This window comes from Oncorhynchus kisutch, linkage group LG24 (assembly GCF_002021735.2).
Source record: "Oncorhynchus kisutch isolate 150728-3 linkage group LG24, Okis_V2, whole genome shotgun sequence".
In the NCBI taxonomy this organism is placed as follows: domain Eukaryota; kingdom Metazoa; phylum Chordata; class Actinopteri; order Salmoniformes; family Salmonidae; genus Oncorhynchus; species Oncorhynchus kisutch.
The window spans coordinates 9,417,208-9,437,651 of NC_034197.2; the positions used below are offsets into that span (position 1 = coordinate 9,417,208).

Consider the following 20,444-nt stretch of genomic DNA (forward strand, 5'->3'; position numbering starts at 1 on the left):
CTATATACACCACCGTTCAGAAGTTTGGGGTCACATTTTTTGTTCCATTAAAATAACATCAAATTGATCAGAAATACAGTGTACATTTTGTAAGTGACTATTGTAGCTGGAAACGGCAGATTTTTTTATGGAATATCTACATAGGTGGCCTTAGACGAGTTGAGAATCTGGAGCATCAGCATTTGTGGGTTCAATTACAGGCTCAAAATAGTCCGAAACAAAGACCGTTCTTCTGAAACTCGTCAGTCTATTCTTGTTCTGTATAACTCGTGTACATCAGTCAAATGCCACTGTTCCTACACATTTTCAACCTACTATGCTTTGTCTAAGTGTGTGAATATATCTTTACATCAGCTCATCTATAGTCCCTCATTATGGAAACGGAAATAAAAACACTGTGTTACATATTCATCACAACCAGCTATTTATTTCCTGTGAAGTTAGCAGCTCTCTTTTCAGAGTGTCACATGCCATGGAATGTTGGCCCTGTTATGTGTTCTGTGTTGTGTGTTCTGTGTTCCCTTCTGTAGCATAGATTCTATGTTCTGGGTTTGGGATCAGATGTCACTTGACCATTTGACAATGATGCCATTGTGACAGGCTACTCCATACGTATCAAAGCAGCACTGATTAACCAGTTGACAGGGCTGGAGAACAATACTGCCCTTCACTGCATAGAGACAGCACAGCCTCTCAGACCCTAACCCTGACACTGAATGAAAGTAACACTGGTCCCATCCCAAATACTCTACATGGAACAGAAATACCCACGTTTAGGATTATGCTAAATACAGTTCTTATATAGTTTCGGGAAGCATGCTAAGCTTTTCTTAAGATGTATTTTCATGGATAAGCAAGTAGGTTGTTATTAGCCTACACTTGTTATTATTCTCATCCATTTGAGTAACTGAATGTCTGTGTAAGCCTAATAATTTTAACGACAGGATTCTCCCAAGCAATAACCAGATTAAAAAACGGATCCATCAACTGGTTTATTCCAATACGAAAATAAGCTTATTTACTGTGATATGACTTACACATTTGTCTAGATATGGTTGTTTTCATATAATTGTATATCAGATGAATCCTTGACCTTTTATTCGTTGCAAATATTCTGGTAATGTTTTACAGTAGCCACATGAAATTGATTTTCTCAGCGCTCAGAAGGAACGACCTCCGAGCGGTAAAACAAACTGATCTGGCCAATCAAGTGAGCTGTCTGGTGTGGATCACGGCTAGGGAGTGAGAGCTGAGCGTAAAAAAAACTAGTTCACGTTTGCCAAACTCCGAAATTGACGGACCATCTCAGAATTGCATAAAAAAAAAAGAAATCAAAATCGTTTATGTTTTTTGTTGTTGTTTCAAGATATTGCAACATTGTAAATTAACTTTAGGCTACGTATCCCAGTGAAAGCTGAAGTCACCGTGATACTGAAACCTGGACCTATATCATCAACTGAAAGTGGACTTGGAGTCTTCTGAAAATCTATCTTGAAGCCATAATTTGCTGATCTTTATTGCCTTTAAAAACGAACGTCTCATTAACAAATCGAGGACATCTTGGGGATTAAACCGACCTGCTCGACCTGGACATGGTTATTATTGGACTGGTTTGGACCTAAACATGGACTGTTGGCAGGTGTCCGTTCTGTGTGTTTTATTTATATCATGTCTACAGCACACGTCGTCTCAAACACAGGAAGGTAGGTGATTTTATGAATGGTGATATGTGTCACTAAATCAAATAGCCAAAAAATATATAGAGCATATACTTTGCATATAGAGTTGTAAACCAGGAAATCAATTCAGTGTGTATAGGCTGTTCATACTCTTTTAATCAAGCATTCTTGAATTGTTTTGATCATTTTCATGAGAATGTATCACACACACATGTTTGTTTTACTATCCTTGATTCCCATTCAAAATCATATTTTCCATAACCCCTACCCCTAAACCTGAACTCTTAACCTTTAACCTAACACTAACCTTAACCTTAAAACTAAACCTAACTCCTAACCCTAACCCTAGTTGTAACCCTAACCCTAAACCTAAACCCTAAGCCTAACCCTAAACCTGAACTCTTAACCTTTAACCTAACACTAACCTTAACCTTAAAACTAAACCTAACTCCTAACCCTAACCCTAGTTGTAACCCTAAACCTAACCCCTAAACCTAACCCTAACCCTAAACCTAACTCCTAACCCTAGTTGTAACCCTAACCCTAACCCCTAAGCCTAACCCTAGTTGTAACCCTAACCCTAACCCCTAACCCTAACCCTAGTTGTAACCCTAACCCTAAACCTAACCCCTAAGCCTAACCCTAAACCTAACTCCTAACCCTAACCCTAGTTGTAACCCTAACCCTAAACCTAACCCCTAAGCCTAACCCTAAACCTAACCCCTAAGCCTAACCCTAAACCTAACCCCTAAGCCTAACCCTAAACCTAACCGCTAAGCCTAAAATAGCCATTTTCCTTGTGGGGAGCGGCAAAATGTCCCCACTGGTCCAAATGTTCCTTGTTTTACTATCCTAGACTTCTGGTACCCACAAGGATAGTAAAACCAAACCACACACACACACACACACACACACACACACACACACACACACAAGTCTATTTCTCAAGAGGTTACATTCCTGTTCCCAATGTTTGGTTTGGTTTATTCGGATCCCCAATAGCAGCAGCTATTCTTCCTGGGGCGCACACAAAAACATAAAACATCCCAAGTAACAAAACACTGATACACTGTTTACTGTTCTTTTCCCCGTTTCACATGAGGGGATGTGTCGGTCTATCTCCTGGTCTTGGTGACTGTAGATGAATCACCTGTTTGCCCTCTTGAGTCACAGTAGAGCAGAACAGTAGAGCAGAGCAGAACACAGCACAAGTACCTGTGGCCCTGACAGTGACAGGTCAGCATCTCCAACTCTAGAACAAGTATCAGTCAAGGCTTTTGTCAGGTTGTTGCGGTGGACTCAGGTGATGATACACCAAAGTGTTTTCGGTGCTGTTTCATCCACTTGAAAGTGGGAAACCCCTGGTTGGTTTCATGCAACTCATGGGATGTTTTGTGGGACGAGAACATGTCGACTCAATAAAGGTAGACAATGTCCTGTTGTGCGTAGACTATAACAAGGTTGACTCTGTATATGCCTCATTAAGCACCTCCTGGGGGGTGTTCAGTTGACCGTTTCAGTCATTAACCAAAACCTTCTATATCCTTCTCTCTTTCTTCATCTTTCTTTCTTCATTCTCACTCTCCCGTTCTTGTTCTCTCTCTCTCTCTCTCTCTCTCTCTCTCTCTCCCTCTCTCTTTATATCGCTCTCTCTGTCTTTCTCTCTCTGTCTCTCTCGCTCCAGCTCTCTGTCTCTCTCTCTCGCTCTCTCGCTCTCTATCAATCTCCGGTCTCTCCCCTATCTCTCTCACCCCCCCTTCCCTCTATTTTAGAGATCAGATAGCTGCTCTGTTCTTCTCAGAGGAGGGAACTTTTGCTACACTACATTACCACACTGTAATAAGCCTTTCTGATTGCAGTAATATGTCAGCCATTTAGCCAGTGCTGGCAATGTGCCACACACACAGAGCTGATATCCAGTGCCAGGGGACACAAGTGACTGAGAGTCTATTGCCCCTGTTGTAAAGGACACTGGAGGTCAATTGGCTCATTCAAATTGATGACACTTGTTGCTTTGAGTGACTGTTGGCGGTTGTTTACCAGTGAGGAGCGCTGAGTTGGGTGTATACAATAGTTGGTTGTAGTTTGTGTATTTTGCCGTTCATGTTGGAATTGAGTAGTTATTAATGCAACATCCCAATGCTCTGGTAGATAAGAGATCGTTTCATGCTTCCATGCTTTCAGCAAAATAGGAATATGTGCTTGTGTGCATCCGTCTATATTTTACTTCCTGATGGATTTTTCCTCACTCTCTCTTTTTTTTTCTGTCCAGTCCACACTCCCATCTATGTGTTTGCAGAGGGCTAAAACTGCCCTTTGAGCCCGAATCAGTGTGTGCTGTGGCTGGATTAGGTGCTTTGTGTTGTCCTTTCTAACTCCACTCCTCTTCTGGGAAAATATTTGCTCAGGACTATGTGTGAATGAGTGAGTGTACAAAGATATGGATTACCCATAGGATGTGTGTGTGTGTGCGTAAGTACGCGCCTATGTACGTACGTGCGCATGCATGCGTCCTTCCATGCGAGTGCGCACGCCTCCGAGACTTCTCAACATTTTAAGAGCCATCCTTGTCAACTTTCAGCTCTCCATGTATTAGTCATCCTCTGATATCATTCACAAGTCACTGATAAGAAGAGCACCCGAGAAGCTGAAGTTCAGATGTAGTGATAAGGTGTTCCCATTCAATTGTGAGCTACAGCTGCCAACACAGTTGAGACAGTTGAAGGTAATGACTAATGTATTAATAACGAAGAACAGTTTCATTTCATTGTGTCCAGTCACGCATGCAGCTGCTCGGGTTGAATAGCTATGGAATAGATTTAGATGACAGTACTGTATAGTAGATTTACTTTGTCTCCTGTGGATTGTCAACCTTTTGGGGGAAGGATATCCTTCTCAGCTATTGCGTATATGCAGATGCACAATGTAGCCAAAATCTGATAGAATGTGCCAATACGGTGTTGTGTGTTTCGATGCTGTTTCGATTGGAGGAGCCTTCCCTGCACATTCAGCATATGCATAGCCACCATGAATGTGTCTGCACAACATAGAGAGATGTTACGGTGAATGTGCAGAGCTTACACTGCACAATATCTGTGAATGTGACTGTTATAAGTGGCAAATAAGAGATGGTCTCCATGTCTCCTTCCTGCCTCTCTATCTCCCCTCCTTTGACCAGACTGGAGCTCTCCTCTCACACATGGCCTTTTGTCCCATTACCATGATCTCAGCACTGTGGGTCCTCTATCGCACACACACACACACACACACACACACACACACACACACACACACACACACACACACACACACACACACACACACACACACACACACACACAGAAGTACTATCTGTCACTGTATCACTCATCACTCTTATTTGGAGTCTGACTGGGACACACTGTTCACATTTATAGCTCAGACCTTTACAATGCTATTCTTTGTCTGGCAAGACCATGTTCCGCCCCATCCACCCTCTATCAGCCTGAGGCCTGGTCCACTACATGTAGAGGGGTTATGGCCTGCACTGCTTCAAACACTGCTCCAGACAGGTTTCAGACATTTCAACAGCTATAACATCAAACACTGCTCCAGACACGTTTCAGACATATCAACAGATATAACATCAAACACTGCTCCAGACACGTTTCAGTCATATCAACCGATATAACATCAAACACTGCTACAGACACGTTTCAGACATATCAACAGCTATAACATCAAACACTGCTCCAGACACGTTTCAGACATATCAACAGATATAACATCAAACACTGCTCCAGACACGTTTCAGACATATCAACAGATATAACATCAAACACTGCTCCAGACACGTTTCAGACATATCAACAGATATAACATCAAACACAGCTACAGACACGTTTCAGACATATCAACAGATTTAACATCAAACACAGCTACAGACACGTTTCAGACATATCAACAGATATAACATCAAACACTGCTCCAGACACGTTTCAGACATATCAACAGATATAACATCAAACACTGCTCCAGACACGTTTCAGACATATCAACAGATATAACATCAAACACTGCTCCAGACACGTTTCAGACATATCAACAGATTTAACATCAAACACTGCTCCAGACACGTTTCAGTCATATCAACCGATATAACATCAAACACTGCTCCAGACACGTTTCAGACATATCAACAGATTTAACATCAAACACAGCTACAGACACGTTTCAGACATATCAACAGATAACACAGCTACAGACACTGCTACAGACATGTTTCAGACATATCAACAGACATAAACTCAAACACAGCTACAGACACTGCTATAGACGCATTTCAGACATATCAACAGATCTAACATCAAACACAGCTACATACACTGCTACAGACAGGTTTCAGACATATCAACAGATATAACATCAAACACAGCTACATACACTGCTACAGACATGTTTCAGACATACAGTGGGGAGAACAAGTATTTGATACACTGCCGATTTTGCAAGTTTGCCTCCTTACAAAGCATGTAGAGGTCTGTAATTTTTATCATAGGTACACTTCAACTGTGAGAGACGGAATCTAAAACAAAAATCCAGAAAATCACATTGTATGATCTTTAAGCAATTAATTTCCATTTTATTGCATGACATAAGAATTTGATCACCTACCAACCAGTAAGAATTCTGGCTCTCACAGACCTGTTAGTTTTTATTTAAGAAGCCCTCCTGTTCTCCACTCATTACCTGTATTAACTGCACCTGTTTGAACTCGTTACCTGTATAAAAGACACCTGTCCACACACTCAATCAAGCAGACTCCAACCTCTCCACAATGGCCAAGATCAGAGAGCTGTGTAAAGACATCAGGGAGAATTGTAGACCTGCACAAGGCTGGGATAGGCTACAGGACAATAGGCAAGCAACTTGGTGAGAAGGCAACAACTGTTGGCGCAATTATTAGAAAATGGAAGACGGTCAATCACCCTCGGTCTGGGGCTCCATGCAAGATCTCACTTCGTGGGGCATCAATGATCATGAGGAAGGTGAGGGATCAGCCCAGAACTACATGGCAGGACCTGGTCAATGACTTGAAGAGAGCTGGGACCACAGTCTCAAAGAAACCATTAGTAACACACTATGCCGTCATGGATTAAAATCCTGCAGCGCACGCAAGGTCCCCCTGCTCAAGCCAGCGCATGTCCAGGCCCATCTGAAGTTTGCCACTGACCATCTGGATGATCCAGAGGAGGTATGGGAGAAGGTCATGTGGTCTGATGAGACCAAAATAGAGCTTCTTTGTCTAAACTCCATTCGCCGTATTTGGAGGAAGAAGAAGGATGAGTACAACCCCAAGAACACCATCCCAACCGTGAAGCATGGAGGTGGAAACATCATTCTTTGGGGATGCTTTTCTGCAAAGGGGACAGGACGACTGCACCGTATTGAGGGGAGGATGGATGGGGCTATATATCGCGAGATCTTGGCCAACAACCTCCTTCCCTCAGTAAGAGCATCTTCCAGCATAACAACGACCCGAAACACACAGCCAGGGCAACTAAGGAGTGGCTCCGTGAGAAGCATCTCAAGGTCCTGGAGTGGCCTAGCCAGTCTCCAGACCTGAACCCAATAGAAAATCTTTGGAGGGAGCTGAAAGTCCATATTGCCCAGCGACAGCCCCGAAACCTGAAGAATCTGGAGAAGGTCTGTATGGAGGAGTGGGCCAAAATCCCTGCTGCAGTGTGTGCAAACCTGGTCAAGAACTACAGGAAACGTATGATCTCTGTAATTGCAAACAAAGGTTTCTGTACCAAATATTAAGTTCTGCTTTTCTGATGTATCAAATACTTATGTCATGCAATAAAATGCTAATTAATTACTTACAAATCATACAATGTGATTTTCTGGATTTTTGTTATTAGATTCCGTCTCTCACAGTTGAAGTTTACCTACGATAAAAATGACAGACCTCTACATGCTTTGTAAGTAGGGAAAACCTGCAAAATCGGAAGTGTATCAAATACTTGTTCTCCCCACTATATAAACAGATCTAACATCAAACACAGCTACAGACACTGCTACAGACACGTTTCAGACATATCGACAGATGTACATCAAACACAGCTACAGACACTGCTACAGACACGTTTCAGACTTATCAACAGATCTAACATCAAACACAGCTACAGACACTGCTACAGACACGTTTCAGACATATCGACAGATGTAACATCAAACACAGCTACAGACACTGCTACAGACACGTTTCAGACTTATCAACAGATCTAACATCAAACACAGCTACAGACACGTTTCAGACATATCAATGCACAAAAACATCAGACAAAGTGTCAATATATTATTCATCACAATTATAGATCCCTCATCAACGTGATGAATCCAAATGTCCAGGTACACTAAGTCTGAGCACATTGTGACATAGAAAAGAAAAGTGCTATGGAATTTGACCGATTCCTTATATGAACAACTCTGACAACAAACCGTCTGTCGTCTGATGCCCCTTCTTCCCTGTGTGTGTTTCCTCAGTGGTGTGTCCTGGTACCCAGAATGGGCTGAGCTCCACAGGATCTCAGGAGAACCAGTACAACCTGATCAAGGACCGCTACACAGGCTGCGAGATTATTATGGGTAACCTGGAGATCACTCAGATAGAGGCTGACTGGGACTTCTCCTTCCTAGGGGTGAGAGAGCAGCCATTTTGTTCTATTCTCTGTTCTTGTTTTTGTTGTTGTCATCTTCTTCTTCTTCTAGTCCATGAGACATGTCCATGAGGCCTCCGCTGGTAATCGAGGTAATCTGTTAATGTGACTGTCTCTAACCTTATTCTAACTCCTGTCCCTCCAGACCATCAGAGAGGTAACGGGCTACATCCTAATCGCCATGAACCACTTCAGACGGCTGCCTCTGGAACAGCTGCGGGTGATCCGTGGTAACAGCCTGTACGACCGGGGCTTCGCCCTCTCTGTGTTCCTCAACTACCCCAAGCAGGGCTCCAATGGACTGCAGCACCTGGGACTCACACACCTCACCGGTGAGGAGAGGAGAGGGAGGAAGGGGTGGAGGAGAGCAGGAGGGAGTGGGTAGAGGAAGATGAGAGATGGAGAGTACAGAAGGAAAGAGTGGAGGTGAGAAGGAGGGATAGTGGATCAACTGAACCGGTGCTACCCTGGGTCAAAGAGAGAGACAGGCAGAGTGAAGCTCCAGTACCATATGGGTCCAAAGAGGACAAGGATTTCAAGTAGGATACAAATCAAATGAAATCAAACGTTATTTATCACATGCACTAAATACAGCTGGTGTAGACTTTATAGTGAAATGCTTGCCTACGAACCTTTCCTAACAATGCTAAGTAAAAATAAAAAAAGAATGATTAAAAATAAATAGTAACTAAGAGAAGAAGAATAAAATAAAATACACAAGAATGGAGCTATATACAGGGAGTACCAGCAACAGATCAATGTGGAGCTATATACAGGGAGTACCAGCAACAGATCAATGTGGAGATATATACAGGGAGTACCAGCAACAGATCAATGTGGAGCTATATACAGGGAGTACCAGTAACAGATCAATGTGGAGCTATATACAGGGAGTACCAGCAACAGATCAATGTGGAGCTATATACAGGGAGTACCAGCAACAGATCAATGTGGAGCTATATACAGGGAGTACCAGCAACAGATCAATGTGGAGCTATATACAGGGAGTACCAGCAACAGATCAATGTGGAGCTATATACAGGGAGTACCAGCAACAGATCAATGTGGAGATATATACAGGGAGTACCAGTAACAGATCAATGTGGAGATATATACAGGGAGTACCAGCAACAGATCAATGTGGAGCTATATACAGGGAGTACCAGCAACAGATCAATGTGGAGCTATATACAGGGAGTACCAGTAACAGATCAATGTGGAACTATATACAGGCAGTACCAGTAACAGATCAATGTGGAGCTATATACAGGGAGTACCAGTAACAGATCAATGTGGAGCTATATACAGGGAGTACCAGCAACAGATCAATGTGGAGCTATATACAGGGAGTACCAGTAACAGATCAATGTGGAGCTATATACAGGGAGTACCAGCAACAGATCAATGTGGAGCTATATACAGGGAGTACCAGTACCAGATCAATGTGGAGCTATATACAGGAAGTACCAGTAACAGATCAATGCGGAGATATATACAGGTATCAGCAACAGATCAATGTGGAGCTATATACAGGAAGTACCAGTAACAGATCAATGTGGAGCTATATACAGGGAGTACCAGTACCAGATCAATATGGAGCTATATACAGGAAATACCAGTACCAGATCAATATGGAGCTATACATAGGAAGTACCAGTAACAGATCAATGTGGAGCTATATACAGGGAGTACCGGTACCAGATCAATATGGAGCTATATACAAGGAGTACCAGTACCAGATCAATATGGAGCTATATACAGGGAGTACCAGTACCAGATCAATATGGAGCTATATACAGGAAGTACCAGTATCAGATCAATGTAGAGCTATATACAGGAAGTACCAGTAACAGATCAATGTGGAGCTATATGCAGGAAGTACCAGTGACAGATGAATATGGAGCTATATATAGGGATTACCAGTAACAGATCAATGTGGATCTATATACAGGGAGTACCAGTAACATATCAATGTGGAGCTATATGCAGGAAGTACCATAAACAGATCAATGTGGAGCTATATACAGGGAGTACCAGTAACAGATCAATGTGGAGCTCTATGCAGGAAGTACCATAAACAGATCAACGTGGAGCTATATACAGGGAGTACCAGTAACAGATCAATGTGGAGCTATATACAGGAAGTACCAGTACCAGATCAATGTGGAGCTATATACAGGGAGTACTAGTACCAGATCAATGTGGAGCTATATACAGGGAGTACCCGTACCAGATCAATGTGGAGCTATATACAGGGAGTACTAGTACCAGATCAATGTGGAGCTATATACAGGGAGTACCAGTACCAGATCAATGTGGAGCTATATGCAGGAAGTACCAGTAACAGATCAATGTGGAGCTATATACAGGAAGTACCAGTACCAGATCAATGTGGAGCTATATACAGGAAGTACCAGCACCAGATCAATGTGGAGCTATATGCAGGGAGTACCAGTACCAGATCAATGTGGAGCTATTTCCAGGGAGTACCAGTACCAGTTCAATGTGGAGCTAAATGCAGGGAGTACCAGTACCAGATCAATGTGGAGCTATATGCAGGGAGTACCAGTACCAGATCAATGTGGAGCAAATGCAGGGAGTACCAGTACCAGATAAATGTGGAGCTATATACAGGGAGTACCAGTACCAGATCAATGTGGAGCTATATGCAGGGAGTACCAGTACCAGATCAATGTGGAGCAAATGCAGGGAGTACCAGTACCAGATAAATGTGGAGCTATATACAGGGAGTACCAGTAACAGATCAATGTGGAACTATATGCAGGGAGTACCAGTACCAGATCAATGTGGAGCTATATACAGGAAGTACCAGTATCAGATTCACGTGGAGCTATATACAGGGAGTACCAGTACCAGATCAATGTGGAGCTATATGCAGGAAGTACCAGTAACAGATCAATGTGGAGATATATACAGGAATTACCAGTACCAGATCAATGTGGAGCTATATACAGGGAGTACCAGATCAATGTGGAGCTATATGCAGGGAGTACCAGTACCAGATCAATGTGGAGCTATATGCAGGGAGTACCAGTACCAGATAAATGTGGAGCTATATACAGGAAGTACCAGTAACAGATCAATGTGGAGCTATATACAGGGAGTACCAGTAACAGATCAATGTGGAGCTATATACAGGGAGTACCAGCAACAGATCAATGTGGAGCTATATACAGGGAGTACCAGTAACATATCAATGTGGAGCTATATACAGGAAGTACCAGTAACAGATCAATGTGGAGATATATACAGGGAGTACCAGTACCAGATCAACGTGGAGCTATATACAGGAAGTACCAGTATCAGATCAATGTGGAGCTATATGCAGGGAGTACCAGTACCATATCAATGTGGAGATATATACAGGGAGTACCAGCAACAGATCAATGTGGAGCTATATACAGGGAGTACCAGCAACAGATCAATGTGGAGCTATATACAGGGAGTACCAGCAACAGATCAATGTGGAGCTATATACAGGGAGTACCAGTAACAGATCAATGTGGAGCTATATACAGGGAGTACCAGCAACAGATCAATGTGGAGCTATATACAGGGAGTACCAGCAACAGATCAATGTGGAGCTATATACAGGGAGTACCAGCAACAGATCAATGTGGAGCTATATACAGGGAGTACCAGCAACAGATCAATGTGGAGATATATACAGGGAGTACCAGTAACAGATCAATGTGGAGATATATACAGGGAGTACCAGCAACAGATCAATGTGGAGCTATATACAGGGAGTACCAGCAACAGATCAATGTGGAGCTATATACAGGGAGTACCAGTAACAGATCAATGTGGAACTATATGCAGGGAGTACCAGTACCAGATCAATGTGGAGCTATATACAGGAAGTACCAGTATCAGATTCACGTGGAGCTATATACAGGGAGTACCAGTACCAGATCAATGTGGAGCTATATGCAGGAAGTACCAGTAACAGATCAATGTGGAGATATATACAGGAATTACCAGTACCAGATCAATGTGGAGCTATATACAGGGAGTACCAGATCAATGTGGAGCTATATGCAGGGAGTACCAGTACCAGATCAATGTGGAGCTATATGCAGGGAGTACCAGTACCAGATAAATGTGGAGCTATATACAGGAAGTACCAGTAACAGATCAATGTGGAGCTATATACAGGGAGTACCAGTAACAGATCAATGTGGAGCTATATACAGGGAGTACCAGCAACAGATCAATGTGGAGCTATATACAGGGAGTACCAGTAACATATCAATGTGGAGCTATATACAGGAAGTACCAGTAACAGATCAATGTGGAGATATATACAGGGAGTACCAGTACCAGATCAACGTGGAGCTATATACAGGAAGTACCAGTATCAGATCAATGTGGAGCTATATGCAGGGAGTACCAGTACCATATCAATGTGGAGATATATACAGGGAGTACCAGCAACAGATCAATGTGGAGCTATATACAGGGAGTACCAGCAACAGATCAATGTGGAGCTATATACAGGGAGTACCAGCAACAGATCAATGTGGAGCTATATACAGGGAGTACCAGTAACAGATCAATGTGGAGCTATATACAGGGAGTACCAGCAACAGATCAATGTGGAGCTATATACAGGGAGTACCAGCAACAGATCAATGTGGAGCTATATACAGGGAGTACCAGCAACAGATCAATGTGGAGCTATATACAGGGAGTACCAGCAACAGATCAATGTGGAGATATATACAGGGAGTACCAGTAACAGATCAATGTGGAGATATATACAGGGAGTACCAGCAACAGATCAATGTGGAGCTATATACAGGGAGTACCAGCAACAGATCAATGTGGAGCTATATACAGGGAGTACCAGTAACAGATCAATGTGGAGCTATATACAGGCAGTACCAGTAACAGATCAATGTGGAGCTATATACAGGGAGTACCAGTAACAGATCAATGTGGAGCTATATACAGGGAGTACCAGCAACAGATCAATGTGGAGATATATACAGGGAGTACCAGCAACAGATCAATGTGGAGCTATATACAGGGAGTACCCGCAACAGATCAATGTGGAGCTATATACAGGGAGTACCAGTAACAGATCAACGTGGAGCTATATACAGGCAGTACCAGTAACAGATCGATGTGGAGCTATATACAGGGAGTACCAGTAACAGATCGATGTGGAGCTATATACAGGGAGTACCAGCAACAGATCAATGTGGAGCTATATACAGGGAGTACCAGTAACAGATCAATGTGGAGCTATATACAGGAAGTACCAGTAACAGATCAATGTGGAGATATATACAGGTATCAGCAACAGATCAATGTGGAGCTATATACAGGAAGTACCAGTAACAGATCAATGTGGAGCTATATACAGGGAGTACCAGTACCAGATCAATATGGAGCTATATACAGTAAATACCAGTACCAGATCAATATGGAGCTATATACAGTAAATACCAGTACCAGATCAATATGGAGCTATACATAGGAAGTACCAGTAACAGATCAATGTGGAGCTATATACAGGGAGTACCAGTACCAGATCAATATGGAGCTATATACAGGGAGTACCAGTACCAGATCAATGTGGAGCTATATACAGGAAGTACCAGTATCAGATCAATGAGGAGCTATATGCAGGGAGTACCAGTACCAGATCAATATGGAGCTATATACAGGGAGTACCAGTACCAGATCAATGTAGAGCTATATACAGGAAGTACCAGTAACAGATCAATGTGGAGCTATATGCAGGAAGTACCAGTGACAGATGAATATGGAGCTATATATAGGGATTACCAGTAACAGATCAATGTGGATCTATATACAGGGAGTACCAGTAACATATCAATGTGGAGCTATATGCAGGAAGTACCATAAACAGATCAATGTGGAGCTATATACAGGGAGTACCAGTAACAGATCAATGTGGAGCTCTATGCAGGAAGTACCATAAACAGATCAATGTGGAGCTATATACAGGGAGTACCAGTAACAGATCAATGTGGAGCTATATACAGGAAGTACCAGTACCAGATCAATGTGGAGCTATATACAGGGAGTACTAGTACCAGATCAATGTGGAGCTATATACAGGGAGTACCCGTACCAGATTAATGTGGAGCTATATACAGGGAGTACTAGTACCAGATCAATGTGGAGCTATATACAGGGAGTACCAGTACCAGATCAATGTGGAGCTATATGCAGGAAGTACCAGTAACAGATCAATGTGGAGCTATATACAGGAATTACCAGTACCAGATCAATGTGGAGCTGTATACAGGGAGTACCAGTAACAGATCAATGTGGAGCTATATACAGGAAGTACCAGTACCAGATCAATGTGGAGCTATATACAGGAAGTACAAGCACCAGATCAATGTGGAGCTATATGCAGGGAGTACCAGTACCAGATCAATGTGGAGCTATATACAGGGAGTACCAGTACCAGTTCAATGTGGAGCTAAATGCAGGGAGTACCAGTACCAGATCAATGTGGAGCTATATGCAGGGAGTACCAGTACCAGATCAATGTGGAGCAAATGCAGGGAGTACCAGTACCAGATAAATGTGGAGCTATATACAGGGAGTACCAGTAACAGATCAATGTGGAACTATATGCAGGGAGTACCAGTACCAGATCAATGTGGAGCTATATACAGGAAGTACCAGTATCAGATTCACGTGGAGCTATATACAGGGAGTACCAGTACCAGATCAATGTGGAGCTATATGCAGGAAGTACCAGTAACAGATCAATGTGGAGATATATACAGGAATTACCAGTACCAGATCAATGTGGAGCTATATACAGGGAGTACCAGATCAATGTGGAGCTATATGCAGGGAGTACCAGTACCAGATCAATGTGGAGCTATATGCAGGGAGTACCAGTACCAGATAAATGTGGAGCTATATACAGGGAGTACCAGCAACAGATCAATGTGGAGCTATATACAGGGAGTACCAGTAACATATCAATGTGGAGCTATATACAGGAAGTACCAGTAACAGATCAATGTGGAGCTATATGCAGGAAGTACCAGTGACAGATCAATATGGAGCTATATGTAGGGATTACCAGTAACAGATCAATGTGGAGCTCTATACAGGGAGTACCAGTAACAGATCAATGTGGAGCTATATGCAGGGAGTACCAGTACCAGATTAATGTGGAGCTATTTACAGGAAGTACCAGTATCAGATTCATGTGGAGCTATATACAGGGAGTACCAGTACCAGATCAATGTGGAGCTATATGCAGGAAGTACCAGTAACAGATCAATGTGGAGCTATATACAGGAATTACCAGTACCAGATCAATGTGGAGCAATATACAGGGAGTACCAGTACCAGATCAATGTGGATCTATATGCAGGGAGTACCAGTACCAGATCAATGTGGAGCTATATACAGGAAGTACCAGTACCAGATCAATGTGGAGCTATATACAGGAAGTACCAGTACCAGATCAATGTGGAGCTATATGCAGGGAGTACCAGTACCAGATCAATGTGGAGCTATATGCAGGGAGTACCAGTACCAGATCAATGTGGAGCTATATGCAGGGAGTTCCAGTACCAGATCAATGTGGAGCTATATACAGGGAGTACCTGTACCAGATCAATGTGGAGCTATATACAGGAAGTACCAGTACCAGATCAATGTGGAGCTATATACAGGAAGTACCAGTACCAGATCAATGTGGAGCTATATGCAGGGAGTACCAGTACCAGATCAATGTGGAGCTATATGCATGGAGTACCAGTACCAGATCAATGTGGAGCTATATACAGGAAGTACCAGTACCAGATCAATGTACCAGACCACAACCCTAACCCTAGCTTCATATCCACATCCCGGTTCAACCCTAGCCCCAACCACAACCCTAACCCTAGCTTCATATCCACATCCCGGTTCAACCCTAGCCCCAACCACAACCCTAACCCTAGCTTCATATCTACATCCCGGTTCAACCCTAGCCCCAACCACAACCCTAACCCTAGCTTCATATCCACATCCCGGTTCAACCCTAGCCCCAACCACAACCCTAACCCTAGCTTCATATCCACATCCCGGTTCAACCCTAGCCCCAACCACAACCCTAACCCTAGCTTCATATCCACATCCCGGTTCAACCCTAGCCCCAACCCTAACCCTAGCTTCATATCCACATCCCGGTTCAACCCTAGCCCCAACCACAACCCTAACCCTAGCTTCATATCCACATCCCGGTTCAACCCTAGCCCCAACCACAACCCTAACCCTAGCTTCATATCCACATCCCGGTTCAACCCTAGCCCCAACCACAACCCTAACCCTAGCTTCATATCCACATCCCGGTTCAACCTAGCCCCAACCACAACCCTAACCCTAGCTTCATGTCCACAATCTTAGAGAGAGAACTAATAGAGTACCAATTAAATGAGGAAAAACAAAAGAGGGTGGACGGAGGAGAAATGATAGAGAGAACAGAAGAGAAGAGGATAGAGTCCAGACAAGGAGGACAAACAATGTAATATGTGTAATGTGTTTGCTCTTACCAATGTGGATAGTGGAATACTTGAGAAGACACTATGTGGTGTATCGAGTGTGTGGGAGGCAGTAGCTAGGAATCTCTTGGGGTTACTGTAGTACACCACACCCTTAGTGTGCAGACAGATGTGTAGTGTAGCATGGCGAGGGGGTGGGGGTGGGGGGGGGGGGGGGGTGAAGGAGGATTGGTGGTGAAGACCTGATTAATGATTATGTGTGTATCCCAAATGGAAACCTAATTACCTTTATAAAGCATAGGTTCTGTTCAAAAGTAGTGCAATCATTCACCATTTGGGACGCTACCCATATTGTGAAAGCAGAGTTTCCAGTATAACCGACGACACAGCGTTTCACCTTCAGTTGTATCTGTGTGCTTGTGTACATGTGTCTAACATCTTACACAAACCCTCCAGCTTCCCAGAGAAGAGCAGGTTCTTCCTACATGCTCCAGCAAGTCTGGGTTATTGTTTAATGTAAGGAGAGTCAAATTGGAACTGTCTCCCTGTAGAATTCCTGCCAACTGATTTCTTTCTCTCCCTCTCCCTCACCCTCTCCCCCTCTCTCTCTCACTTTCTCTCCTGCTCTCTCTTACTCGCTCTCTCTACAGAGATTCTGGAGGGAGGCGTCCAGATCGTCCACAACAGGTTCCTGAGATATGGTCCCTCGGTGAACTGGGATGATATTGTGAGGGACAGGGATAGGGCCAATGCTCCCATTGACATCCAGCTGAACGGCGAGAGAGGTCAGTGTCTGTCCATTAGAATAGGACAAGTAGTTAGAGCTATGACCCAAGTCATAGACTGTTCTCTCTGGTACCACAAGGTAAGCGGTACCGGAACGCCAAGTCTAGGACCAAAAGGCTCCTTCACAGCTTCTACCCCCAAGCCATAAGACTGCTGAACAACTAATCAAATGGCCACCCAGACTATTTATATGGACCCCCCCCCCCCCCCCCCCCAGTAAGGTCTACTACACCTGTTGTATTCGGTGCATGCGACAAATAACATTTGATTTGATTTTGATTTGATTAGAGCCTGATCTGATGTATTTGGAAAATAAAAAAAAAGATCAGGATTTCGGTTGAGATTCTGAACTCTGGCTAGAGCATGAACATTGACCTCTTTGACCGCTATTCCTGGGTGAGCCATTGGCTGCTATATCTGACTGGTAATGATGTTCCATTATCTGTAGGGCCTTGTCACCCCTCCTGTGGGGAGAACTGCTGGGGGCCTGATGAAGTGCACTGCCAGATCTGTAAGTTGATCTCTGCCTGCTCTGCCTCTGAATGGTCTCTGAATGGTCTCTGGATGGTCTCTGGATGGTCTGTGAATGGTCTCTGAATGGTCTCTGAATGGTCTCTGAATGGTCTCTGGATGGTCTCTGAACGGTCTCTGGATGGTCTATGGATGGTCTGTGGATGGTCTCTGAATGGTCTGTGAATGGTCTCTGGATGGTCTGTGGATTGTCTCTGGATGGTCTCTGAATGGTCTCTTAATGGTCTGTGAATGGTCTGTGAATGGTCTCTGAATGGTCTCTGGATGGTCTCTGGATGGTCTGTGGATGGTCTCTGGATGGTCTCTGAATGGTCTCTGGATGGTCCCTGGATGGTCTGTGAATGGTCTGTGAATGGTCTCTGGATGGTCTCTGGATGGACTGTGGATGGTCTCTGGATAGTCTTTGGATGGTCTCTGAATGGTCTGTGGGTGGTCTCTGAATGGTCTGTGGGTGGTCTCTGAATGGTCTGTAGATTGTCTCTGGATGGTCTGTGGATGGTCTTTGAATGGTCTCTGGATGGTCTCTGAATGGTCTCTGAATGGTCTGTGAATGGTCTCTGAATGGTCTCTGGATAGTCTGTGGATGGTCTCTGAAAGGTCTGTGGATGGTCTCTGAATGGTCTGTGAATGGTCTTTGAATGGTCTCTGAATGGTCTCTGGGTGGTCTATGGATGGTCTGTGAATGGTCGCTGAATGGTCTGTGAATGGTCTCTGAATGGTCTCTGGATAGTCTCTGAATGGTCTCTGAATGGTCTGGGAATGGTCTCTGAATGGTCTCTGGATGGTCTGTGTATGGTCTCTGAATGGTCTCTGGGTGGTCTCTGGATGGACTGTGGATGGTCTCTGGATAGTCTTTGGATGGTCTCTGAATGGTCTGTGGGTGGTCTCTGAATGGTCTGTGGGTGGTCTCTGAATGGTCTGTAGATTGTCTCTGGATGGTCTGTGGATGGTCTTTGAATGGTCTCTGGATTGGTCTCTGAATGGTCTCTGAATGGTCTGTGAATGGTCTCTGAATGGTCTGTGAATGGTCTGTAGATTGTCTCTGGATGGTCTCTGAATGGTCTCTTAATGGTCTGTGAATGGTCTGTGAATGGTCTCTGAATGGTCTCTGGGTGGTCTGTGGATGGTCTGTGGATGGTCTCTGAATGGTCTCTGGATGGTCTGTGGATGGTCTCTGAATGGTCTTTGAATGGTCTGTGAATGGTCTCTGGATGGTCTCTGAATGGACTTTGAATGGTCTCTGAATGGTCTGTGAATGGTCTCTGGATGGTCTGTGGATGGTCTCTGAATGGTCTGTGGATGGTCTCTGAATGGTCTGTGGATGGTCTCTGAATGGTCTGTGGATTGTCTCTGGATGGTCTGTGGATGGTCTTTCAATGGTCTCTGGATGGTCTCTGAATGGTCTATGAATGGTCTGTGAATGGTCTCTGAATGGTCTCTGAATGGTCTGTGAATGGTCTCTGAATGGTCTCTGGATGGTCTCTGAATGGTTTGTGGATTGTCTGGAGGGTCTGTGAATGGTCTTTGAATGGTCTCTGAATGGTTTGTGGATTGTCTCTGGAGGGTCTGTGGATGGTCTTTGAATGGTCTCTGGATAGTCTCTGGATGGTCTGTGAATGGTCTCTGAATGGTCTCTGGATGGTCTTTGAATGGTCTGTGAATGGTCTCTGGATGGTCTCTGAATGGTCTCTGAATGGTCTCTGGATGGTTTGTGGATGGTCTCTGAATGGTCTCTGGATGGTCTATGGATGGTCTGTGAATGGTCGCTGAATGGTCTGTGAATGGTCTCTGAATGGTCTCTGAATGGTCTCTGGGTGGTCTATGGATGGTCTGTGAATGGTCGCTGAATGGTCTGTGAATGGTCTCTGAATGGTCTCTGGATGGTCTCTGAATGGTCTCTGAATGGTCCTGGAATGGTCTCTGAATGGTCTGTGGATGGTCTGTGTATGGTCTCTGAATGGTCTCTGGATGGTCTCTGGATGATCTGTGGATGGTCTCTGAATGGTCTCTGGATGGTCTGTGGATGGTCTCTGAATGGTCTGTGAATGGTCTCTGGATGGTCTGTGGATGGTCTCTGGATGGTCTGTGGATGGTCTCTGGATGGTCTCTGAATGGTCTCTGAATGGTCTCTGGATGGTCCCTGGATGGTCTGTGAATGGTCTGTGAATGGTCTCTGGATGGTCTCTGGATGGACTGTGGATGGTCTCTGGATAGTCTTTGGATGGTCTCTGAAT

The 20,444-nt window shown here is 44.0% G+C and overlaps 1 protein-coding gene across 2 annotated transcripts in view; it reads left to right on the top strand.

Annotated features, from left to right (window-relative positions):
• The first annotated feature begins 1,253 nt into the window (after positions 1-1,253).
• Positions 1,254-20,444, top strand: part of LOC109869292 (receptor tyrosine-protein kinase erbB-3) — a 41,721-nt gene continuing 22,530 nt past the window's right edge. The window contains exons 1-5 of one of the 2 annotated variants that reach the window (XM_031804434.1): positions 1,254-1,703; positions 8,208-8,362; positions 8,526-8,712; positions 17,544-17,678; positions 18,128-18,190. In XM_031804434.1, coding sequence (XP_031660294.1) covers positions 1,625-1,703; positions 8,208-8,362; positions 8,526-8,712; positions 17,544-17,678; positions 18,128-18,190 — 619 coding nt within the window. In that variant the 5' untranslated portion in view covers positions 1,254-1,624. The remainder of the gene's footprint in view (positions 1,704-8,207; positions 8,363-8,525; positions 8,713-17,543; positions 17,679-18,127; positions 18,191-20,444) is intronic. The other variant, XM_031804433.1, reaches the window with a different exon arrangement.